This window comes from Rissa tridactyla, chromosome 7 (genome assembly GCF_028500815.1).
Source record: "Rissa tridactyla isolate bRisTri1 chromosome 7, bRisTri1.patW.cur.20221130, whole genome shotgun sequence".
Lineage (NCBI taxonomy): Eukaryota > Metazoa > Chordata > Aves > Charadriiformes > Laridae > Rissa > Rissa tridactyla.
In genome coordinates this window covers 21,177,174-21,194,201 of record NC_071472.1, presented here as the reverse complement: position 1 = coordinate 21,194,201, position 17,028 = coordinate 21,177,174, and the positions used below count along the sequence as shown (strand labels likewise).

Sequence of the window (17,028 nt, the reverse complement as noted above, 5' to 3'; positions counted from 1 at the left end):
AGATTAGGGATTCTTCAGACTACCTTGCTTCATGGGACACTTTCATTATATCAGGTTCAGCTCAAGTCTTTCATTATTTTTTATTTTTTTAGAGCGTGTAAAGAGGACATGTGATCTACTTTATTGCCACTTTACTATTTCAGAGTATTTTTCTAGGAATTCCAAAATAAATCTAACTCTGGGCCCTGAAAACTTCTGAGTTTAAATTTCAAGATATTATTGCATAGTAAAATATTTGATTAGTTTTTAGTGAAAACTGTTCAGTTGTCCTAATCCTTTCTTTCTATTACTTATTATGTTACTCCTTTTTTCTCCAAGGCGTCAGCAAGACTGGGAGACTTAATTAAGGCACTGGACAGGTTAGAACCACATAATTCGCAACTCTTCTGTAAAATGGCTTTAGCTTTCAGTAGAACAGTGAGTATGGTTTTTTGTTTGGTTGTTTTGGGGTTTTTTTAAGCAGCATACAACTAGCTTTATACCCTGATTTTTGTTTTACTTTCTGGTAGACAGATGTTAAATGTCTACTAAAAAGTAGAAGATTGGAGACAATTGAAATTACCTTGTGTATTCTTTGGTAATTACATTTTTTAAAGCTTTGCATTCAGTATGAATTACGATACTGAAGCCATCTCATTTCCAAAAATGTTTTTACAGCTTGCTTTTAAATGAGAAACAGATTTCCCATGAAAATACACTCAATTGTCCACCAACCATATTCTTTATGCAGGAAAGTGACAAGACTAATCATATAGACCTGAAACTGGAGGTTTCTTTAATCTTTATATTTATCAGATTAGTTTTAAGGAAGCATTGAAAGCAACCATTAACTATTCCTTCATTGTATGGTATTGTATATTTATGTTTGAATCCAGTACACTTTAATGTCACAATTTTTATAGAATTACTACAGATTATATTAGAGATGATGTTGTTTAGACTGCTACAGTGATATTCAGTGTGTTTTTCTAAGTGAATCTGAAAAATAAGAAAAACTTAAGGTTTAAAGATTATTCTTACCATTAGTGTGGTCGAAACCAACTCATCCTTCAGCATACGCAAACCTTAGTTGAAAGAGCGTCTGATTTGGCATCCGACAATGCAGAATTTGCTACTGAACTTGGCTACCAAATGATTTTACAAGGGAAAGTGAAAGAAGCTTTAAAATGGTACAAAACTGCTATGACACTTGATGAAACAAGTGTTTCTGCACTAACTGGTAAGGTCTTACTCTTTCTTCTGATTTTTTTACTGGTCTTAAGACACAGCTGATACTTTTTTTTTTTTTAATCAAGTTTTCCTACCAGTGCTACTAGGGAAATCTAGAACTGTTAGGAGTGTTGGGCAGTACTTCCTGGTTCATGTTACGATGTCTTCCCTGTAGCAACAGTTTCCCTTCACTGGATATATCTTTTGGCCTTCCTTTTGGAAATGAAACTGTTCTCTTTTAAATTAGAACTCTCAAAGTAATGGCAAGGACAGAGATGTGGCTGTATTATTATTATTGTTGTTGTTATTATTTATTATTATTTTATTTCTGTAGTGCCTAAGAACTAGAGAACTCTAGAAAAATAAATTCAAGGGCAGTTGATAGAGCAAGCTATCCATGTATGTGTCTAAATTAGATTGAAAAACATAATCAAGTCAAAACATCTGATACTTCTGATATACATGTTATGTTCTTTGGAAAAAAAAAATATTGCTCTTGCTAAAGTCCAGTTGGTGTCAAGAAAATGGAGAGAAAACATAGCATACTTGCATCACAGATTTTCCCCTGCATTTTTTTCTCCTTGACTATGCAGTTGCCTTCTAATCTGAAATTTCAAACATTGAAATGAAAAATTTAGGGGGTAGGAGTGGTTTGTGCGGGGAGTTGGGGAGGTGTGGGTTTTTGTGGTGTGTGTTTGTTTTGTTTTTTTTACTTCATTTTGCTTCTTGTACTTGTTCTGAATTTAGAAGCCAGACTTTGTGGTTCTTCTACTTAATCTAGAACCAGTTGAATTTACTGTTTTAAACTTTGTAATATAAGGGATGAGGTCTTTCCATGGAACTGCTTTATGGCATTGCATATATTAATGTATCAATCATTCATCATCTATCCTAAGTATTTCTTACAAAATCTGCATTACCATGAGTCTTTATCTATTCGTTCTTCTCGTATCCACACTTTATGAAGAGGTTGAGGGGAGAAAAGGTTAATTCTGGAAAACAAAGCTTGTGCTTGACTAGGAAGACAAATCTACAATAAAATACTTAAATATGTTACAGGAATTATCCGTTGTCAGCTAATACAAGGGCAATTAGAAGATGCAGAGCAGCAGTTGGAGTTTCTTAATGAAATTCAACAGTCCATTGGGAAATCTGGGGTAGGAGACATCTTGCTTCATTAAAATACTTTGATTACAGTCTGAATTGTGATCTACAAGCTACTTCATGTTCTGTATTTAAGTCACTTGAGCAGAGCATTCTTAATGGAATTTCAATTTTTTCTTCCTATCAACTTAAGTTAATGTGTTGCCTAACTCTGCAGCACAAGGCTGTTTGCTTGCAGAGTAAAAACATCATTGCCTTTCTGCAGTGCTTTATCTCTGAAGATAGGTTTGAAATGTCAGGAAGGAAGGGATATTAATTGTTTTTGGGATTTTGCGCTCAAAAAAATATAGAGCTTCTCACACAAATTAAAGGAATGCGTTGATATAATAATCATCAGTGTCACTTACAGTGAACATACTAAATGCCTTACAGTATGCCTAAATATAAAGAAGAAAGGCTAATAATAGTAATTATGTAGTATTGCATAAATAACAGGTGAATGTATCTGGAATATGGAGAATGCCTTATTTCTTTTTTTTTCTGTAGGAATTGTCTTTCTTGCATGCAGTCCTAGCTATGAAAAAACATAAGAGACAAGAAGAAGTTCTTGCCTTATTGAATGATGTTCTGGATACTCACTTTTCATCTTTGCATGGTTTTCCTCTTGGTGTGGAATATTTTGAAAAACTAAACCCTGATTTCTTGCTGGAAATCATTAGGGAATACCTTAATTTTTGCCCAGCACAGGTAAGCAGCTGTAGATTACGTCTGTCTGAAAATGGTAATTATTCATGGATTTAATTTTGAGATCAGTTTATCATGAAGCAAAAATTTAGAAACTTTTCACTCTTAAAATGTGAATTTATTTTAAGTAAAAGTGTGTTTTAAGATATTTGATCAAAATAACTATGAAAATACGTCTTTTGTGAAGTGAACGAGTTGTAATAATGACACGTGAGGAAACTTCGGATCTTTTTTTAATGCACTGTGTGTGTCTATTTGTACGTCTTTAGTATCTCTTTTGATCAGGAAACTGTAACAATACAGTGAAGAGAGCTATCTCCATATGAAACGAGGATGTTCACACTGACTATCCTATTCTTGAAATATTTTTGTCAGCTGAGGATATCTTTTCAACGTACATATGTTCTTTCTTTGTTTCAGTTTCTTTGATGTGTTGGTAAAAATCAGTGGAATGCTACCTTTTTTTTTTTATATTATTACTAATCTCAAACAGAAGTCTCACTTAGATGGCTAATTTTCTGTGACTGCAGTTGTTTGTGCTAGTTTTGGCAACAAAGGCATGTAGAACTTAATAAATTGAATGGGGACCTGACATCTCTAAAACAGAAGAAAAACATTTAAAGTTTCTTTAGAAAGTGTCTTCCTTAAATACGTTGTTCATCTGAAATAGCTGGGAGACAACTCTTGTTATCCTGTCATTAACAGATTTCTAGTCTAATTATAGAACCTTCACATAAATATTTGTTTATGTACAGTTTTAAAATCTTAACATGCAAACAAGTAGTTTTCCATTGTTATGATCTGTCCTACCATCTATAATGAAATGGTAAAGGTTGAAAGTCTAAAACATCAGTAGCAATGACAATTTCATGTCATGGATGCAGAAAAAGCATCATTCTGTGAGGTAGTGTCTTGTCTGAAGATTTCCTTGGGGTATATTCCAGAAGTACTTAGTGGTGATGATGGTTTTTAATTTGGAATGAAAACTGTTTTTCCTGTCCATATAATGATTTGTAAAAGAAAAGATAGGCTTTTCCTGAAGTTTCATTATCTCTTTATTGCAAAAAGGAGTTTGTGGTATTAGAAAGTAAGGAGTTTAGCCAGGTGGTGGATGCTTCCAGTTTGATAGTGGAGGATTGCTGCTTTCCCGGGACATGGGTCCTGTGGAAATGTTAGCTGTGAACAGAACAATCTTTAGATGCCTCTTCCTTTTTTATATATAACAGTTAGCAACTAGCTAAAGTAATAGAGGGAAATGAACAACGTTTCTGATAATGAGCAACTGAAATGTGGTACATCGTACTAGCAGTTTACATGAAACTAGATATTTCTCAGCTTTGTTGAGAAATAGTTTGTTGCTAGCAGTGTGGAATGAGGGTAGGAGGGACAGGACCAGAACCTTTTCTGACACCAGATGTTTATGGACTGACTCTTCAGCTTATGTCAGGTCTAACGCTTTTTATCATCCTTGAAGTCCAGGAGGCTGTCTTGTGTTCCTGCTGATAATGAAGAAGTTGCCCCCTTAAAATTAAAACATGTCTTTATATTTCTTCGCAATGACAGCTTTCGGCTTTTTGGGATGAAGAAAATAGCAATGATTTGCTATTGCTCATTTGGGTTTAAAGGGAAGCTCAGACTTAAAAATGAAATTTAAGTCAAAAACACGTCAACTGAATTGTTGCTTTTTGTTTTGATTCCTAGCCTGCAAGTCCTGGGCAGTCTCCTTCACCACTTCTCAAGCACTGTGCTTCTGTTCTTGAAACTGTGGTAAAAACTGTGCCTGGTCTTCAACAAGCTATCTTTTTAATTGCAAAAGTAAAATACTTGTCAGGTAATAGTTAAATGAATACTAGCTATCCACCTCTTTATTTTCTTTAATATAAAAAATTAATTTCACACTTTTAAATCATAATGAGTATTTGTCTTTCACTGCAGAACACTTGATTACAGCTAAGTGAAGAACATTTGCACTGCCTTTTTTGTGATTTGTATGAGCATAGCTTAATTGTACAGGTACATAAATATGGTGGGGTTCTTTTTATCAATTACTTCCAAAAAAGATTGCTTACTGAATGATTTACAGATGGAACAATGGGAAAATATCTTCCCTTTGACCTGGTTTTGATTTCATTCCATAGCCACATAATACTTTGTCTGCAAGTTTATTCACTAAATGCTCATATTTATTTAAAAAAAAAAAAAAAAAAAAAAAAAAAAAAAAAAAAAAAAAAAAAAAACACACAAAAACAAACCACAAAAAGCCACCCAAACAACCCAACACAAAACCCCCAAATCATAAAATTGGTGGATAATTAATAAATGCTCTGTGTTTAACCTCTGCATTTCATACCAACTACTCTTTCATGTTCCCTTTTTTAACTTCCTAGGGGATATTGAAGCAGCCTACAGTCATCTGCATTACTGTCTTGAAAGGAATCCTTCTTATGCAGATGCACACTTACTGATGGCCCAGGTGTATTTGGCTCAAAACAATACTAAACTATGTTCTCAATCCTTGGAACTCTGCCTGAGCTACAATTTTGAGGTGAGTTTACAAGTTTAATATCTAAATGTTTATATGAACATGGTATCTGAATATTTATCAATGAAATGACCATAATGACAAAACTAATACCTTATTACAACATTTTGAAATTGTTTTAAAGTACAAAAGAAATAAATGGTATCTTTTTCTCAAATCCTTACATAAATATTAAAAACATTATATAAACAATTTGTAATTACAGACTAACACCGTAAGAGTCTTTAAAAGCCAACATAGGACTTGAAGAGTGATCCAGTGTTGTTTCTAGACTTTTTTGCACAGATGTACAATTGCTAATGAATATATGCACAGATGCATGAGGGCATCAGGAGGGGTCTGTAGTTACCTCTTGACAGTTTGTGCTGCTTTAAGCACTCTTAAATGTTAAGAGAGTAGCCATATGCTATGCTCTCTTGCATTAATGTCACATCTTTGTTCATTGTTTTTCTCCCTTCAGGAGCAAATTTGTAAATTAAGAACTGTATTAGAAGACTTTCACTGTTTTGCAGTGGTCCTCACCAGTTTTATTTCTTGGGGCTAATACACTAAAGTATGGGATTTTTGATTAGTTGACATCAGTGGAACTTCATATATGACTAACGCTCCACACATCACTCGTTAGGTCTGAGTTCTGCTAAGTCTCTTGACAGCTTAGCTGAAAAGTGACAAACTACCATTTCCTTGCAAGCATGCTGCCATCTTGGTTCCTTCCTCGAGGTGATGCAAGAAAGATGCAGATTAACTACCTAGTTAGGAGACACTGAGGTGTTTGCGAATTAGAATACAGTTACATTTTCCTTATTGATATTTCCTTTTCATGTGAAGTATATTTTAAGAAGGTGGAAAATGGCAGGCAGGACTTATGCCAAATAACGATTGTATACCTCTTTAAATTAATAGCCTAATGAAGTGTGGGAGATGCTCCAAATCCCTTAAAATTCAGTCTAGTTTCAAATAATGCTGTAATGAATGTTTTTCTATCCCGGAGTCTCATCTCGTATTTTTTCTTTTTTAGTTAAAAGCTTACTTATTATTTTGCATACTCTTTGAAAATTCTAATATTTTCATAGGGAGCTTACTGACATTGAAATTGGATATATTTGGAGGAATAAAGGAACCGAGGTCAATGTTTGGTTGTTGTTTGGTTTTTTTGGTTTTTTTTTAATTGAAAATCTTCTTTCAGGGGATTTGAATACTATGCATAAAGTAAAATTTGGAAATTCCTTATCTTGTTTCTTTAGGTGAGAGAACATCCTGTTTATCACTTAATTAAGGCTCAAACCCAGAAGAAGATGGGAGAGTTATCAGAAGCTGTTAAGACCTTACAGATGGCAAAGAATTTGCCTGGAATGAGAAAATCTACACCTTCCTCAAAAACTAAAGGAAAAAGAATTGAAATTGATGCAAGTGACCGTGTGTCTGTCTTCCTAGAGTTGGTAGAAGCTCATCGTTTGAATGGAGAACCGGTAAGACGGCAAACTTGTTAAGATGTAATACATGCCTGAAAACAATTTCCGCTTCCCATTAACATAAGTGTCTATCCTTGTTAGTTCAGAATAGAAAAGCACCACCTCTTTTACCAAGAGGACTTGGTAAAATTTCGAAGATGTTAATAGCTGACTTGATAACTTGTACCTTAAACTGTACAGAGGAGAGAAAAAAAAAAAAAAAACCACAACTAATTGCAGGTGCTCAATTTTGAGTCTATAAAACCCCTTTTAATTTTGAGGAGTGAATAATGTTGATGTTCATTTTCCAGCATGTAGATTCCTGTTTTGCTGTCTAATGCTATTAGAAGTATTTTTGGATTGTGTCCCTATCTTTGTGTATCAGCATCCTTGCTATCTGCTGTATCTTAACAAGCAGTAGGGCATTACGTACATGTAAAAATATAAGAGAAGGCATACAATCGTGTCGTTGAAAGCGACATCTGGAGGTATTCCTGCTCAAAGCAGGACTTGTTAGTGCAAGGTGCTAAAGGCATTGTCCAGTTGAATTTTGAGCACTTACTTGTATATATGCAACACAAATGTTATTTTCTCTAGTAAAACTTTTTATGGTAGTTCATATCACATAAATTTTACTTACAAAATCAAGGGGGGGGGGAAAAACGAACGAACAAACTTTTGGTTGGTTTGTGTAATGCCACCAAACATTCATTTGCTTATGATGTCTTTATTTTTGGCTGTTCAACAACATGAAATACATTAATTCTATTTGGTTTATTATTTGCAGCATGAAGCTGCTATAATACTGCAAGATGCCATTAATGAATTTTCTGGAACTCCTGAGGAACTAAGAGTCGTGATTGCAAATGCAGATCTGGCAATTGCTCAAGGAGATGTTGAACAAGCCTTGACTATGCTCCGAAATATTACACCTGAACAGCCGTACTTTGTGCAAGCTAAAGAAAAAATGGCAGATATTTATCTTCAGTACAGGAAAGATAAGAAGTTATATGCTGGCTGCTATAGGTAAAAGTTTGGGGGGGGAGGCGGTGTCTGTATATATTTTCCTAAATGTTTAATGGTGGCATGGTGAGCTCACTTTTCCCCCTTTCCACTACAATAAGTCAGAAATACTTAGTGACATAATGAATTCATTTAAATAAATGTTGTAACATTTAAAACAGTAATTAGAAGTCCTATTTTGGAAAGATATTTTGGGGGTTTTTTTGTTTTATTTTCCATAAGCAAAGACAAACTAAAATCTGCAGAGGATAAATTTGTTGTGCCCTATTTGTTGTTTAGGTACCAGTGTTGACATGTTAACCATTGAGCAAGGTTCTGTCTTCTCTTTCCAGAGACCTAGTAGAAAAACTGCCAAGTGCTCATACTTTCCTCCTCCTTGGTGATGCATACATGAATATTCAAGAGGTAAATTCTTGCTAGAGATTAATAGATTGAGTCATTTGTTGACTTTGGCAAGTTCAGACAATGTAGCATGCTGACTCTTATTGATAGGTAGCTGGCAAACAGAAACTGCTTTAGGATTTAAAAATCATAATTACTGGCTATGAATGTAACTGGTCTAAGTTCAAAGAAGAAGCTGTTGAAACACATTTCTTCTGATAGCTGACCAAGTGAAAGTCAAGGTGAGAATTTTATCTGGAAGAACACTGACCATAAGACTAAGGAAAATGTAAAGTAAGGGGTAAATTAAATTTAGAAAGAAGTTGGAGGTGTTCAGAAGAGTTCTGAAACACATTCTGGTTTAGCATGGAAATGTAAATTTACATGGGATTTACACTTCCTGCAGTTTCATTGTGACCATTCTCTTGGAAGTATTGTAACTTATGAACCACTAGTACTTGGTAATCGTTCCTGGAGGTTTTACCAGATTTTGTTTTCTTCATACACTTTTTTCTTAATCCTTAGCTTCTGTGTTTTTGTCTTTTACTGTTGAAGCCTGATGAAGCCATAGAAGTCTACGAGCAGGCCTTGAAGAAAAATCCGAAAGATCCAACTTTAGCAAGTAAAATAGGAAAAGCCCTAATCAAAACGCATAACTATTCAAAGGTATTCTATAAATAGTGTATTAGGCTAATTAAGTACTGTGTCCATTATTGTGAACATGTGGGCTTTGCATGATTTTGTTTTCAGGTTGAGTAGAAACAGCATTTCACTTTAAAGCACAAAACAGACTTTTAATCCGGGAAGTAAGTTTTCAGATCCTCTTCAAAATACCTGGTCAGTCAGCTCTGTGGCTGTTGCACAGGACAGAGAGGGGTAGAAAGTATTCTGGGACAGCCTGGGAAAAGCAAGCAGGGCTGTAATGCTGGGGAAATGGTGTGGTTGTACCATTACAGGAATCTTGAACTTGGGTCTTTTATGTTTTTTTTACAACTCACTGAACCTTTTAATACAATGTTCTTAAATAGCATCCATGTTACCAAAAACACTTGACTGTTTTGTGCATATGTGCTGCGAAAGAAACAGAGTTTCTCATCTCCTTTTTTTAGAGGAAGCCAACATCTTCCCAAGCTGGCATGTACATTCTGTACAAATTGCTTTAGCATGGATTGATAGACAAGTTTAAATTGCAGAGGAATCAGTGCCAACTTCCTAACTTTCAGTGTCTGCTCTTTTTTCTAGTCATTTGTACTGAAATAATAAACAGTAAATGGGTACAGACAGTGCCTGGGAGACCAAGTAAGAGAAATGGCTTAGTGCTTTGTTTCAGGAGCACCTCTTCCATAAGTGCTTAGCACAATCTTCCTCTGTACTTATGGAAGTTATTTCAACTAATGGTCCCTTTATCTCTCTTGGACTTGGAAGAAATTAGGAGAAGGACCACAAAGATGACTGGGGGCTGGAGCACCTCCCCAGTGAGGACAAGCTGAGAGAGTTGGGGTTGTTCAGCCTGGAGAAGAGAAGGCTCCAGGGAGACCTTATAGCAGCCTTACAGTACTTAAAGGGGGCCTACAGGAAACATGGAGAAGGACTCTTTATCAGGGAGTGTAGTGATAGGACAAGGGGTAACGGTTTTAAACTGAAAGAGGGTAGGTTTTAGATTAGATACAGTAAAGAATTTCTTCCTAGTGAGAGTGGTGAGACAGTGGAACAGGTTGCCCAGAGAAGTTGTGGATGCCCCATCCCTGGAAGTGTTCAAGGCCAGGTTGGATGGGGCTTGGAGCAACCTGGTCTAATGGGAGGTGTCCCTGCCCATGGCAGGGGATTGGAACTAGATAATCCCTTCCAACCCAAACTATTCTATGATTCTATGAAATCTATTTTCTGCCTTGGATTCAGGACAGGATTCCTAGCTCCCATCATCACTTTTTGTCAGGCATAATACTGATTGAAGGTTCCAGTCTGAGTTTGTGTGTTACCAGTTTAGGTAAGTGATACTGCACAGACTCTTTCAAGCGCTGTACTAATGTGCCATCATCTTATCTGTTTAAAGTTGCATTTTTATTACCATTGTGGCAGGAGGTTGCCAAAGGAGAAAAGTGCTGTTGGCTTCATGGAGTTAACCCGAAGGTTCTCCATCTTGTGGGGATGTCTATTTAATAGACTTTTTTTTTTCCAGGCAGACTATTAATGACCAAGCAAGTTACCAAGCAGTGACTAGGGACTTCTGTTGCATAAAAATCCCACTACAGATTTCTTTCTTGTCACATTGGATGTGAAATATCCAGTGTGTTGCTGCAGCAAATAAACTGTTTTTAGAGTGACATATGTCAAACAATGTGATTAGTCAACTGCACTTTCACTGTTTTTAGGTTGGATAGAAGCAAACCTTTCACTTTAAAGCAACAGTCAGTCTTTTTTTTTATCCTACAAGTGAGTTCGTAGATCCCCTTCAAAATATCTGGTCAAAGGCACAGTAACACATGATACAAATCTGCTGAACTGTAGTTCTGATGACTTGCAGTTTATGTGGTTTTGGGCCTGCACTCAAAACCACACTTAATTACTTCTCCATTGACCTAGTCTTGTTATATCTCCTAGCCTTAACATTGGCTAGGAGAGTAGTAATAGAGGCTTTAACTTCTTATTCTAGGAAAACAAGAAGAAAATGTTTGGGTAAAACTTGCAGGAGGAAATGATTTTTTTGTTTGGTTGTTTTTTTTACTGGATTGTGTGTCTAAATTATTTAGTTTGCAATGTTAGAATTTTCAGTTGCTATCTTTAGGTCAGTTATTATTACAAGCAGCTCAGTGTATGATTCCTATCTTGCTCCATGATACTTTAGACCCTTTCTTTTTGTGTGTATAATAATATAATGTACTGTGAGGGTTTCTAGAGTTGCTGTAGAAAACCTTGTAGTCTATATGGTGACGGATGCTTTATGGACTTTAATTTTTTTATTTCTTCCTGTTTCAAGACTGTTTCAGTTGTTATTTAGAAGTGGTTTTTTAAACACTTACGGAATAATAGTTTATTGATCTAGAACATTGCTTTTTTTTCTTGAGTAAATATTTGACTTTTTAATTGATATGATTGGCAGTCTTTAAAAATGCAAAGACAGAAGACTCCTTTCTATCAGATTATGCTTAGTTGGGTTTTTTTTTTAAGCTTTTCATTACGTATTTTATGTGTTTTATCTGAACTTTATAGCTCCAGTCTGGCTGGAATTATACAACTTCAGCAGCTAATGAAAATGTAGTTTAATTGGCAGTCATCCTGTCAAAGATAGAACGCGATAATGTGGTTAGGCTGTGTAAATGCATGTTTATCAAAATGTGGGCTCTAGTTATTCATTTATGTCTAACTTGGCATTACATTTTTGGAAGCCTGAACTCGCAACTGAATAACATCTTTTTAATACACTATTTATTAGAAAGTACTTGATTACAAGAGCAATGAAAAAAGTAGAGAAAACCATGCATGTCATTAAATACCTAAGTAGCAAGGTGGTTGTCTTTAAATAATATTTGGGTTTTTGTTTCTTCCTTTTAGGCAATCAGTTACTATGAGGCCGCACTGAGAAGCGGTCAACAGAATTTCCTTTGCTATGATTTGGCTGAGCTTTTAATGAAACTGAAGCAATATGAAAAGGCAGAAAAAGTACTTCAGCAAGCTTTAGACCATGAGCCTGGTAGGAATGTTATTAATTTACAATAAAACATACAATTTCTACTGTTGTTTGTGTTTTCTGCATGATTCTGAGGACTGAAGTTCCATATAAACATTTTTTGAACTGTAAAACACAGGAAACTATTAAGTGATAAATGAGAAATGCACTCTAAAATAAACTTCACTTATATTTAAAGGTGCATTTGCCAGACTTTTAAACTTGGAACATCTGTGATAGATGAAGTCAGTAAATACAACAGCAGAGTTCTTTCTTTTCTGTGCTAACAAATGTTCTGGTTCTGAATTGATCAAGTATAGATGAGTCTGTTAGGGCATGGATGTTTAGGTGGTAAATGTAACCCAGTATCCTTCAGAGCAAAGAGATTGAACTGGTTTAAGATGTCTCTTAGGAACCTCTTTTACGTGTTAGGAATATGGGTTACAAAGCTAAAACTTTTGGATTTTTTCCCTTTTTTTTTTTTTTTTTGTTAAAAGGCAATTAAGAAGTTTTAAGATTTTTAGTGTGAGCTGTACCCTTAAATAAGGAAATCTTTGCAGTGGTTTAATTATATTTGTTAACTTTTGTGACTACCTGAATACAGAAACAGTTAGCATTATCAAGTGTTGTTACTCGTCTCTGTAGTCTTGTCACTATTTTACTGGTCGTTCATACTGTGCAGGGGAATGTTGGTTTTCTGTCTTGTTTACCTCTTGCTGAAAAAAATTCTCTGATTGAACGTTATATTCCTAACTTAGTTAAGCCTTTGAGGATCTGGCGACTTTAATAATCACACTCAAGACAGCTTGATCTTCTAGTGTAGAAAGATAAATTAGCAGTAAATACAGTTTGCCTCATGTACTTTAAAATCAACTCTTCCATCTTACAATGAAGTAAAAAGTACCTAAGCCAATATTCTTTTTATACATCTTTGATATACATGCATTCTCTACATAGAAAAAAAAAAAGTGTATCTCATTGGCTGATCAGGAAAAATATTGAGCAGTCTAGTATCTTTTTTTAGAAATGCTAAGATACTCCCCATTAGTGAAAGAAAAATGAAATAAAGAGAATGTACTGGATGGAATGATCTTGCATGTTTGGCTACATGGCCTAATCTCTGATTTAGAATAGCATGTCACAATTACAGCACTTTGAAGACAGTTTGCTGATAGAGTATAGCTCAATATAATTTTATTCTTTAAATTTTAATAAAGATAAAACATGGATTTTGGTGACCTTTAAATTTTAAGGTGGAACTGTGCAGAAGATACCACTTTGTCAATAGATTAAAATGAATAGAAGTCAGGGAGAACTTGTATTCTTCAAATATTATTTTATGCATATATATTTTAACTATTATTCAAAATCAGCTTTCTTTTTTTGAGTAGTTACTGAAATATTTAGTTAAAATAACTGTATTCATGTCTGCTCCAGACTCTAGCAAAAGAAAGGTAGTTTGAGGTCTGAGTAGAAATTTCGTCAAACAACCTGTACAGTAGCACTCATTTGAATTGATTTGGACATTTTTCACTGACTTTGAGGAGGATTTAGACAAGAAATTTCAGGAGTGGCTTTATTTCCTATCGACTTAAATCAAAAGCTTTTCTCTTATTTCTGAGAATGCAAATGGACTAGACAGTCACTTTTATGTGCTCCTTTTGCATCTTTCAGTGTCTTTGCCCTTAAATCTCACTCTGTTTGTAGGTTGTAATGTTTACCCTGCTGACTAACAACACACTAAGCCAAATTCACAATCCTAAATTCATAAGATTAAGCTCTGAATTTTTCACTTAAGCTTTTGCCTTCAGTATGTAGAGAGCGTCATCTTTCTTTGACTTTACCAAGATCAGTTCTTACAAGAATCATGTTTGTTTAATGCAATTCTTATAGCTAATGAACTGTCTTCTCTGATGGAAGATGGACGTTACCAGGTGCTTCTGGCAAAAATTTACAGCAAAATGGAGAAGATTGATGCAGCTATTGTTTCATTACAACAGGTAAAGGAGAAAACTAAAAAAATCTATGAAAGCTTGCAAAGTCCTCACTTTTATCCCAGATTCTAACCTAAGTACTTTTGTAAATGAGGAAAAAGTGTACATGGTAGGGATAAAATACCAGTAACTGGTGCAAAATGTAAAGAACATAAGTGATTAGAAAGACTTAAGCTTTTTGTGAGCAGCGTTACTTGAATTTTAAATCAGAATGCAGGCTTTTACTGGAAGCCTGCATTCATACTATGCCTTCCTTTGTGTATGGAGCATATTTTTAGCAGAGCAGGTTAAAACAAAATTGACTATGGGGACAGCTAGGTTATATATCTTTAGCTCTGCATTGAGCACCACTCAGACCAATCTGGAACAGCATTCAATGGCTACCTGACATTTTGTTGTACCGCTGTTTACTTTAAATAGCAGTAATAAGATCTCTTCATTCTGGAGTTGAATATTATCACTCAGACTGAGGCTTGAAAGAACAAAGTTGGAAGCTAGACATAATTTAATCCATTTAGAAGATGCTTTCTCAATACAAAGGTCAAGGAAGAGATCGGGTCAGTACGTTCTCTTCCATTATACCTCCACTCTGTTACAGAAACAGTAAGCCTTCGTAGCATCTTCTGACTAGCAAGAATAGTTAGTTATGTAGATTAGTTAGAAAGATAATCATACATGAGTTAAAATCCTACTGATATTGCTATTTAATATGTTGTTAAATTCTTACTTCTGTTTTCCTTATAATGTAGTTTTTTCTTTCTCAAAGATGACATTTTTTCCCCATTGATCTTTAGTAAATTTCCCCCAGTCTCATTCTCTTAACTGTTTTCTTTACTTCTTTAACTCTTTCAGATTTCTCACTACATCACACTTCAAAAACTTTGTGTCTCTCACCTTTCTTTATTTTGTTGTTGTTTTTATTATTGCCCTGAAAACTGTCCTCCTTTGTACACATTCTCTTTGAAATCTTTTCCTGCTCCTTCTTTAGCCGACACATTCATTTATACAAAACCACCTGTATTTTGATTACTTCAGTAGGACAAACTGCTTGGTCATGTTATTGCCTCTTCTTAAACAGTCTTCCCTTGGTTTTCAGGGTGATGTTAAAGTTCCTCCCAGATTTTACTTTGTGTTTAATTCTCCTTCCCTGATAGGCAAAATGTTAGAGGGGTGAGAAGAAACAGACTAATGCTACTGCTTCTTTCTCTTCAACTTGTGAACTTTTAAATGAGCGAAGCAGCTGTTCTGAAATTTTGCTTCAATGTTAAGATAGTTACAAAGCTGCTTGAGCGGAAAGGGGGAGTCTTTTGTGTCTTAATGGGCTAGAATTCCAGTTGATATACAAGAAAACTTATCAGGCATAATCAGAATTGGGCATAGCTATTTCCTTATCTGCCCTCTTTTGGGGCATCTGCTGTTAACAAAGAGCTCTACCGCTGTGCTTCTGCTAGACTTAATCACTCCCTAAATGAAGGACCTCAGAAAATAAAATTTGAAGGGCTTTTTGCCTTCCCCCTCCACACCCCACCCCCCCCCACACCACCCCCGCCAAGTATTCTGTGTTTAATAAAGGAGTTAAGTACATACATCTTCTGAGTGTTGGTGTTTGGAGTCTTTTTTATATACACCTTATCAAAAGCTTAATTTTAAGAAAAAGCAAAAAAGGAAAAGACACGTAACACTTCTATTGAATATTTTTGGTGTAGGAAGGTAGCTTGGAAACTAAGGAAGGTCTTAACAGGAACCTATGGAGATGGTGATAAAATTGTTCTAAATAAAACTGCAGGGCTTGTGTGTAAAAGCATTACTTTTCCTTTATTAATGAGGCTTTGTTCAATGATGTCCTGCACCAGCATTTTTTGTGATTACATCTCTGGCAGTAGTTATAGCTGGAACATACCCATTTGAAGTGGGGAAGATGTTAGTTATAAATAATGCAAGGCATAGAAATACGGGGGAAACTTAGACCAATAAAAATGCCATCTTTATTCAAATAAATATATTTGACCGAAATATTCCTTAGATGGAGTATTAAATAAGCTCATTCCAATGTCCTGTTCCATATGTTTCACAAAATACTGTATGTATGATTATCTCAAAATCATGTTCTATAAAGTGGAGATTATACATTATTGTATTGGCATACAGTTGTCATAAAGAGTATTTTAGAAAAAGTACATTGGGATTCTGTCTTCTTGAAAGTGTTGAACACTAGGTTGCTTTCCAGCAGGTTTTTAATGTGAATTTTGGGGAAGCAAGGCAGTTTGAGACAGGTTTTTGAGGGAGAGATACTAGGGGAAGGTTGTTTCGTTTCACTTGTTTTCATTGATGTTTTTTATAGTGGAGACATTTCTATCTGCTTCTTTACTATTTGGGGCTTTTCATCAATAAAATACATATTGTGCTTATTGAACCTTTAAAAATTTAATTAATTTTTTTAAAGTAGAAAATATAAAATTCATTCCTTTGAAACTTTTTGACTGTTCACTCCTTTCCCCACACTAGGCTCGGGAATTACAAGCCAGAGTGCTTAAACGGGCTCAAATAGAACAGCTGGATGCAGTTCCTGCACAGAAACAGTTAGCGGCTGAAATTTGTGCTGAGATTGCAAAACATTCTACAGCCCAGCGAAACTATGAAAAAGCAATTAAATTTTACAAAGAAGCTCTTGTTCACTGTGAAACCGATAAGAAGGTCAGTTCTCCCTCTGGCTATTTTGCATTCGTTTTCCATTCATTTTTGGTATCTAGCAATACATTTTTCCAATTATCCACAGTGTAGACGTATATTTGCAATTACTTCTGCTTTATGATATACGTAGAGCCTTGAACTTTCTCGTCTTCATTGCTATGATAGAATAGTTATATGTACTGCTAATTTCTGTCTCTGGCACAAACTCCTGATTCAAGTGGT

The 17,028-nt window shown here is 35.1% G+C and overlaps 1 protein-coding gene across 5 annotated transcripts in view; it reads left to right on the top strand.

Annotated features, from left to right (window-relative positions):
• Positions 1-17,028, top strand: part of TTC21B (tetratricopeptide repeat domain 21B) — a 42,884-nt gene that overhangs the window by 8,885 nt on the left and 16,971 nt on the right. For 4 of the 5 annotated variants that reach the window (XM_054209801.1, XM_054209799.1, XM_054209802.1 and 1 more), the window contains 13 exons: positions 319-417; positions 1,027-1,219; positions 2,269-2,366; positions 2,860-3,060; positions 4,759-4,888; positions 5,445-5,602; positions 6,844-7,068; positions 7,838-8,076; positions 8,406-8,478; positions 8,980-9,120; positions 12,007-12,145; positions 14,015-14,121; positions 16,621-16,809. In XM_054209801.1, the coding sequence (XP_054065776.1) occupies positions 319-417; positions 1,027-1,219; positions 2,269-2,366; positions 2,860-3,060; positions 4,759-4,888; positions 5,445-5,602; positions 6,844-7,068; positions 7,838-8,076; positions 8,406-8,478; positions 8,980-9,120; positions 12,007-12,145; positions 14,015-14,121; positions 16,621-16,809 (1,992 nt within the window). The remainder of the gene's footprint in view (positions 1-318; positions 418-1,026; positions 1,220-2,268; positions 2,367-2,859; positions 3,061-4,758; positions 4,889-5,444; positions 5,603-6,843; positions 7,069-7,837; positions 8,077-8,405; positions 8,479-8,979; positions 9,121-12,006; positions 12,146-14,014; positions 14,122-16,620; positions 16,810-17,028) is intronic. The other variant, XM_054209800.1, reaches the window with a different exon arrangement.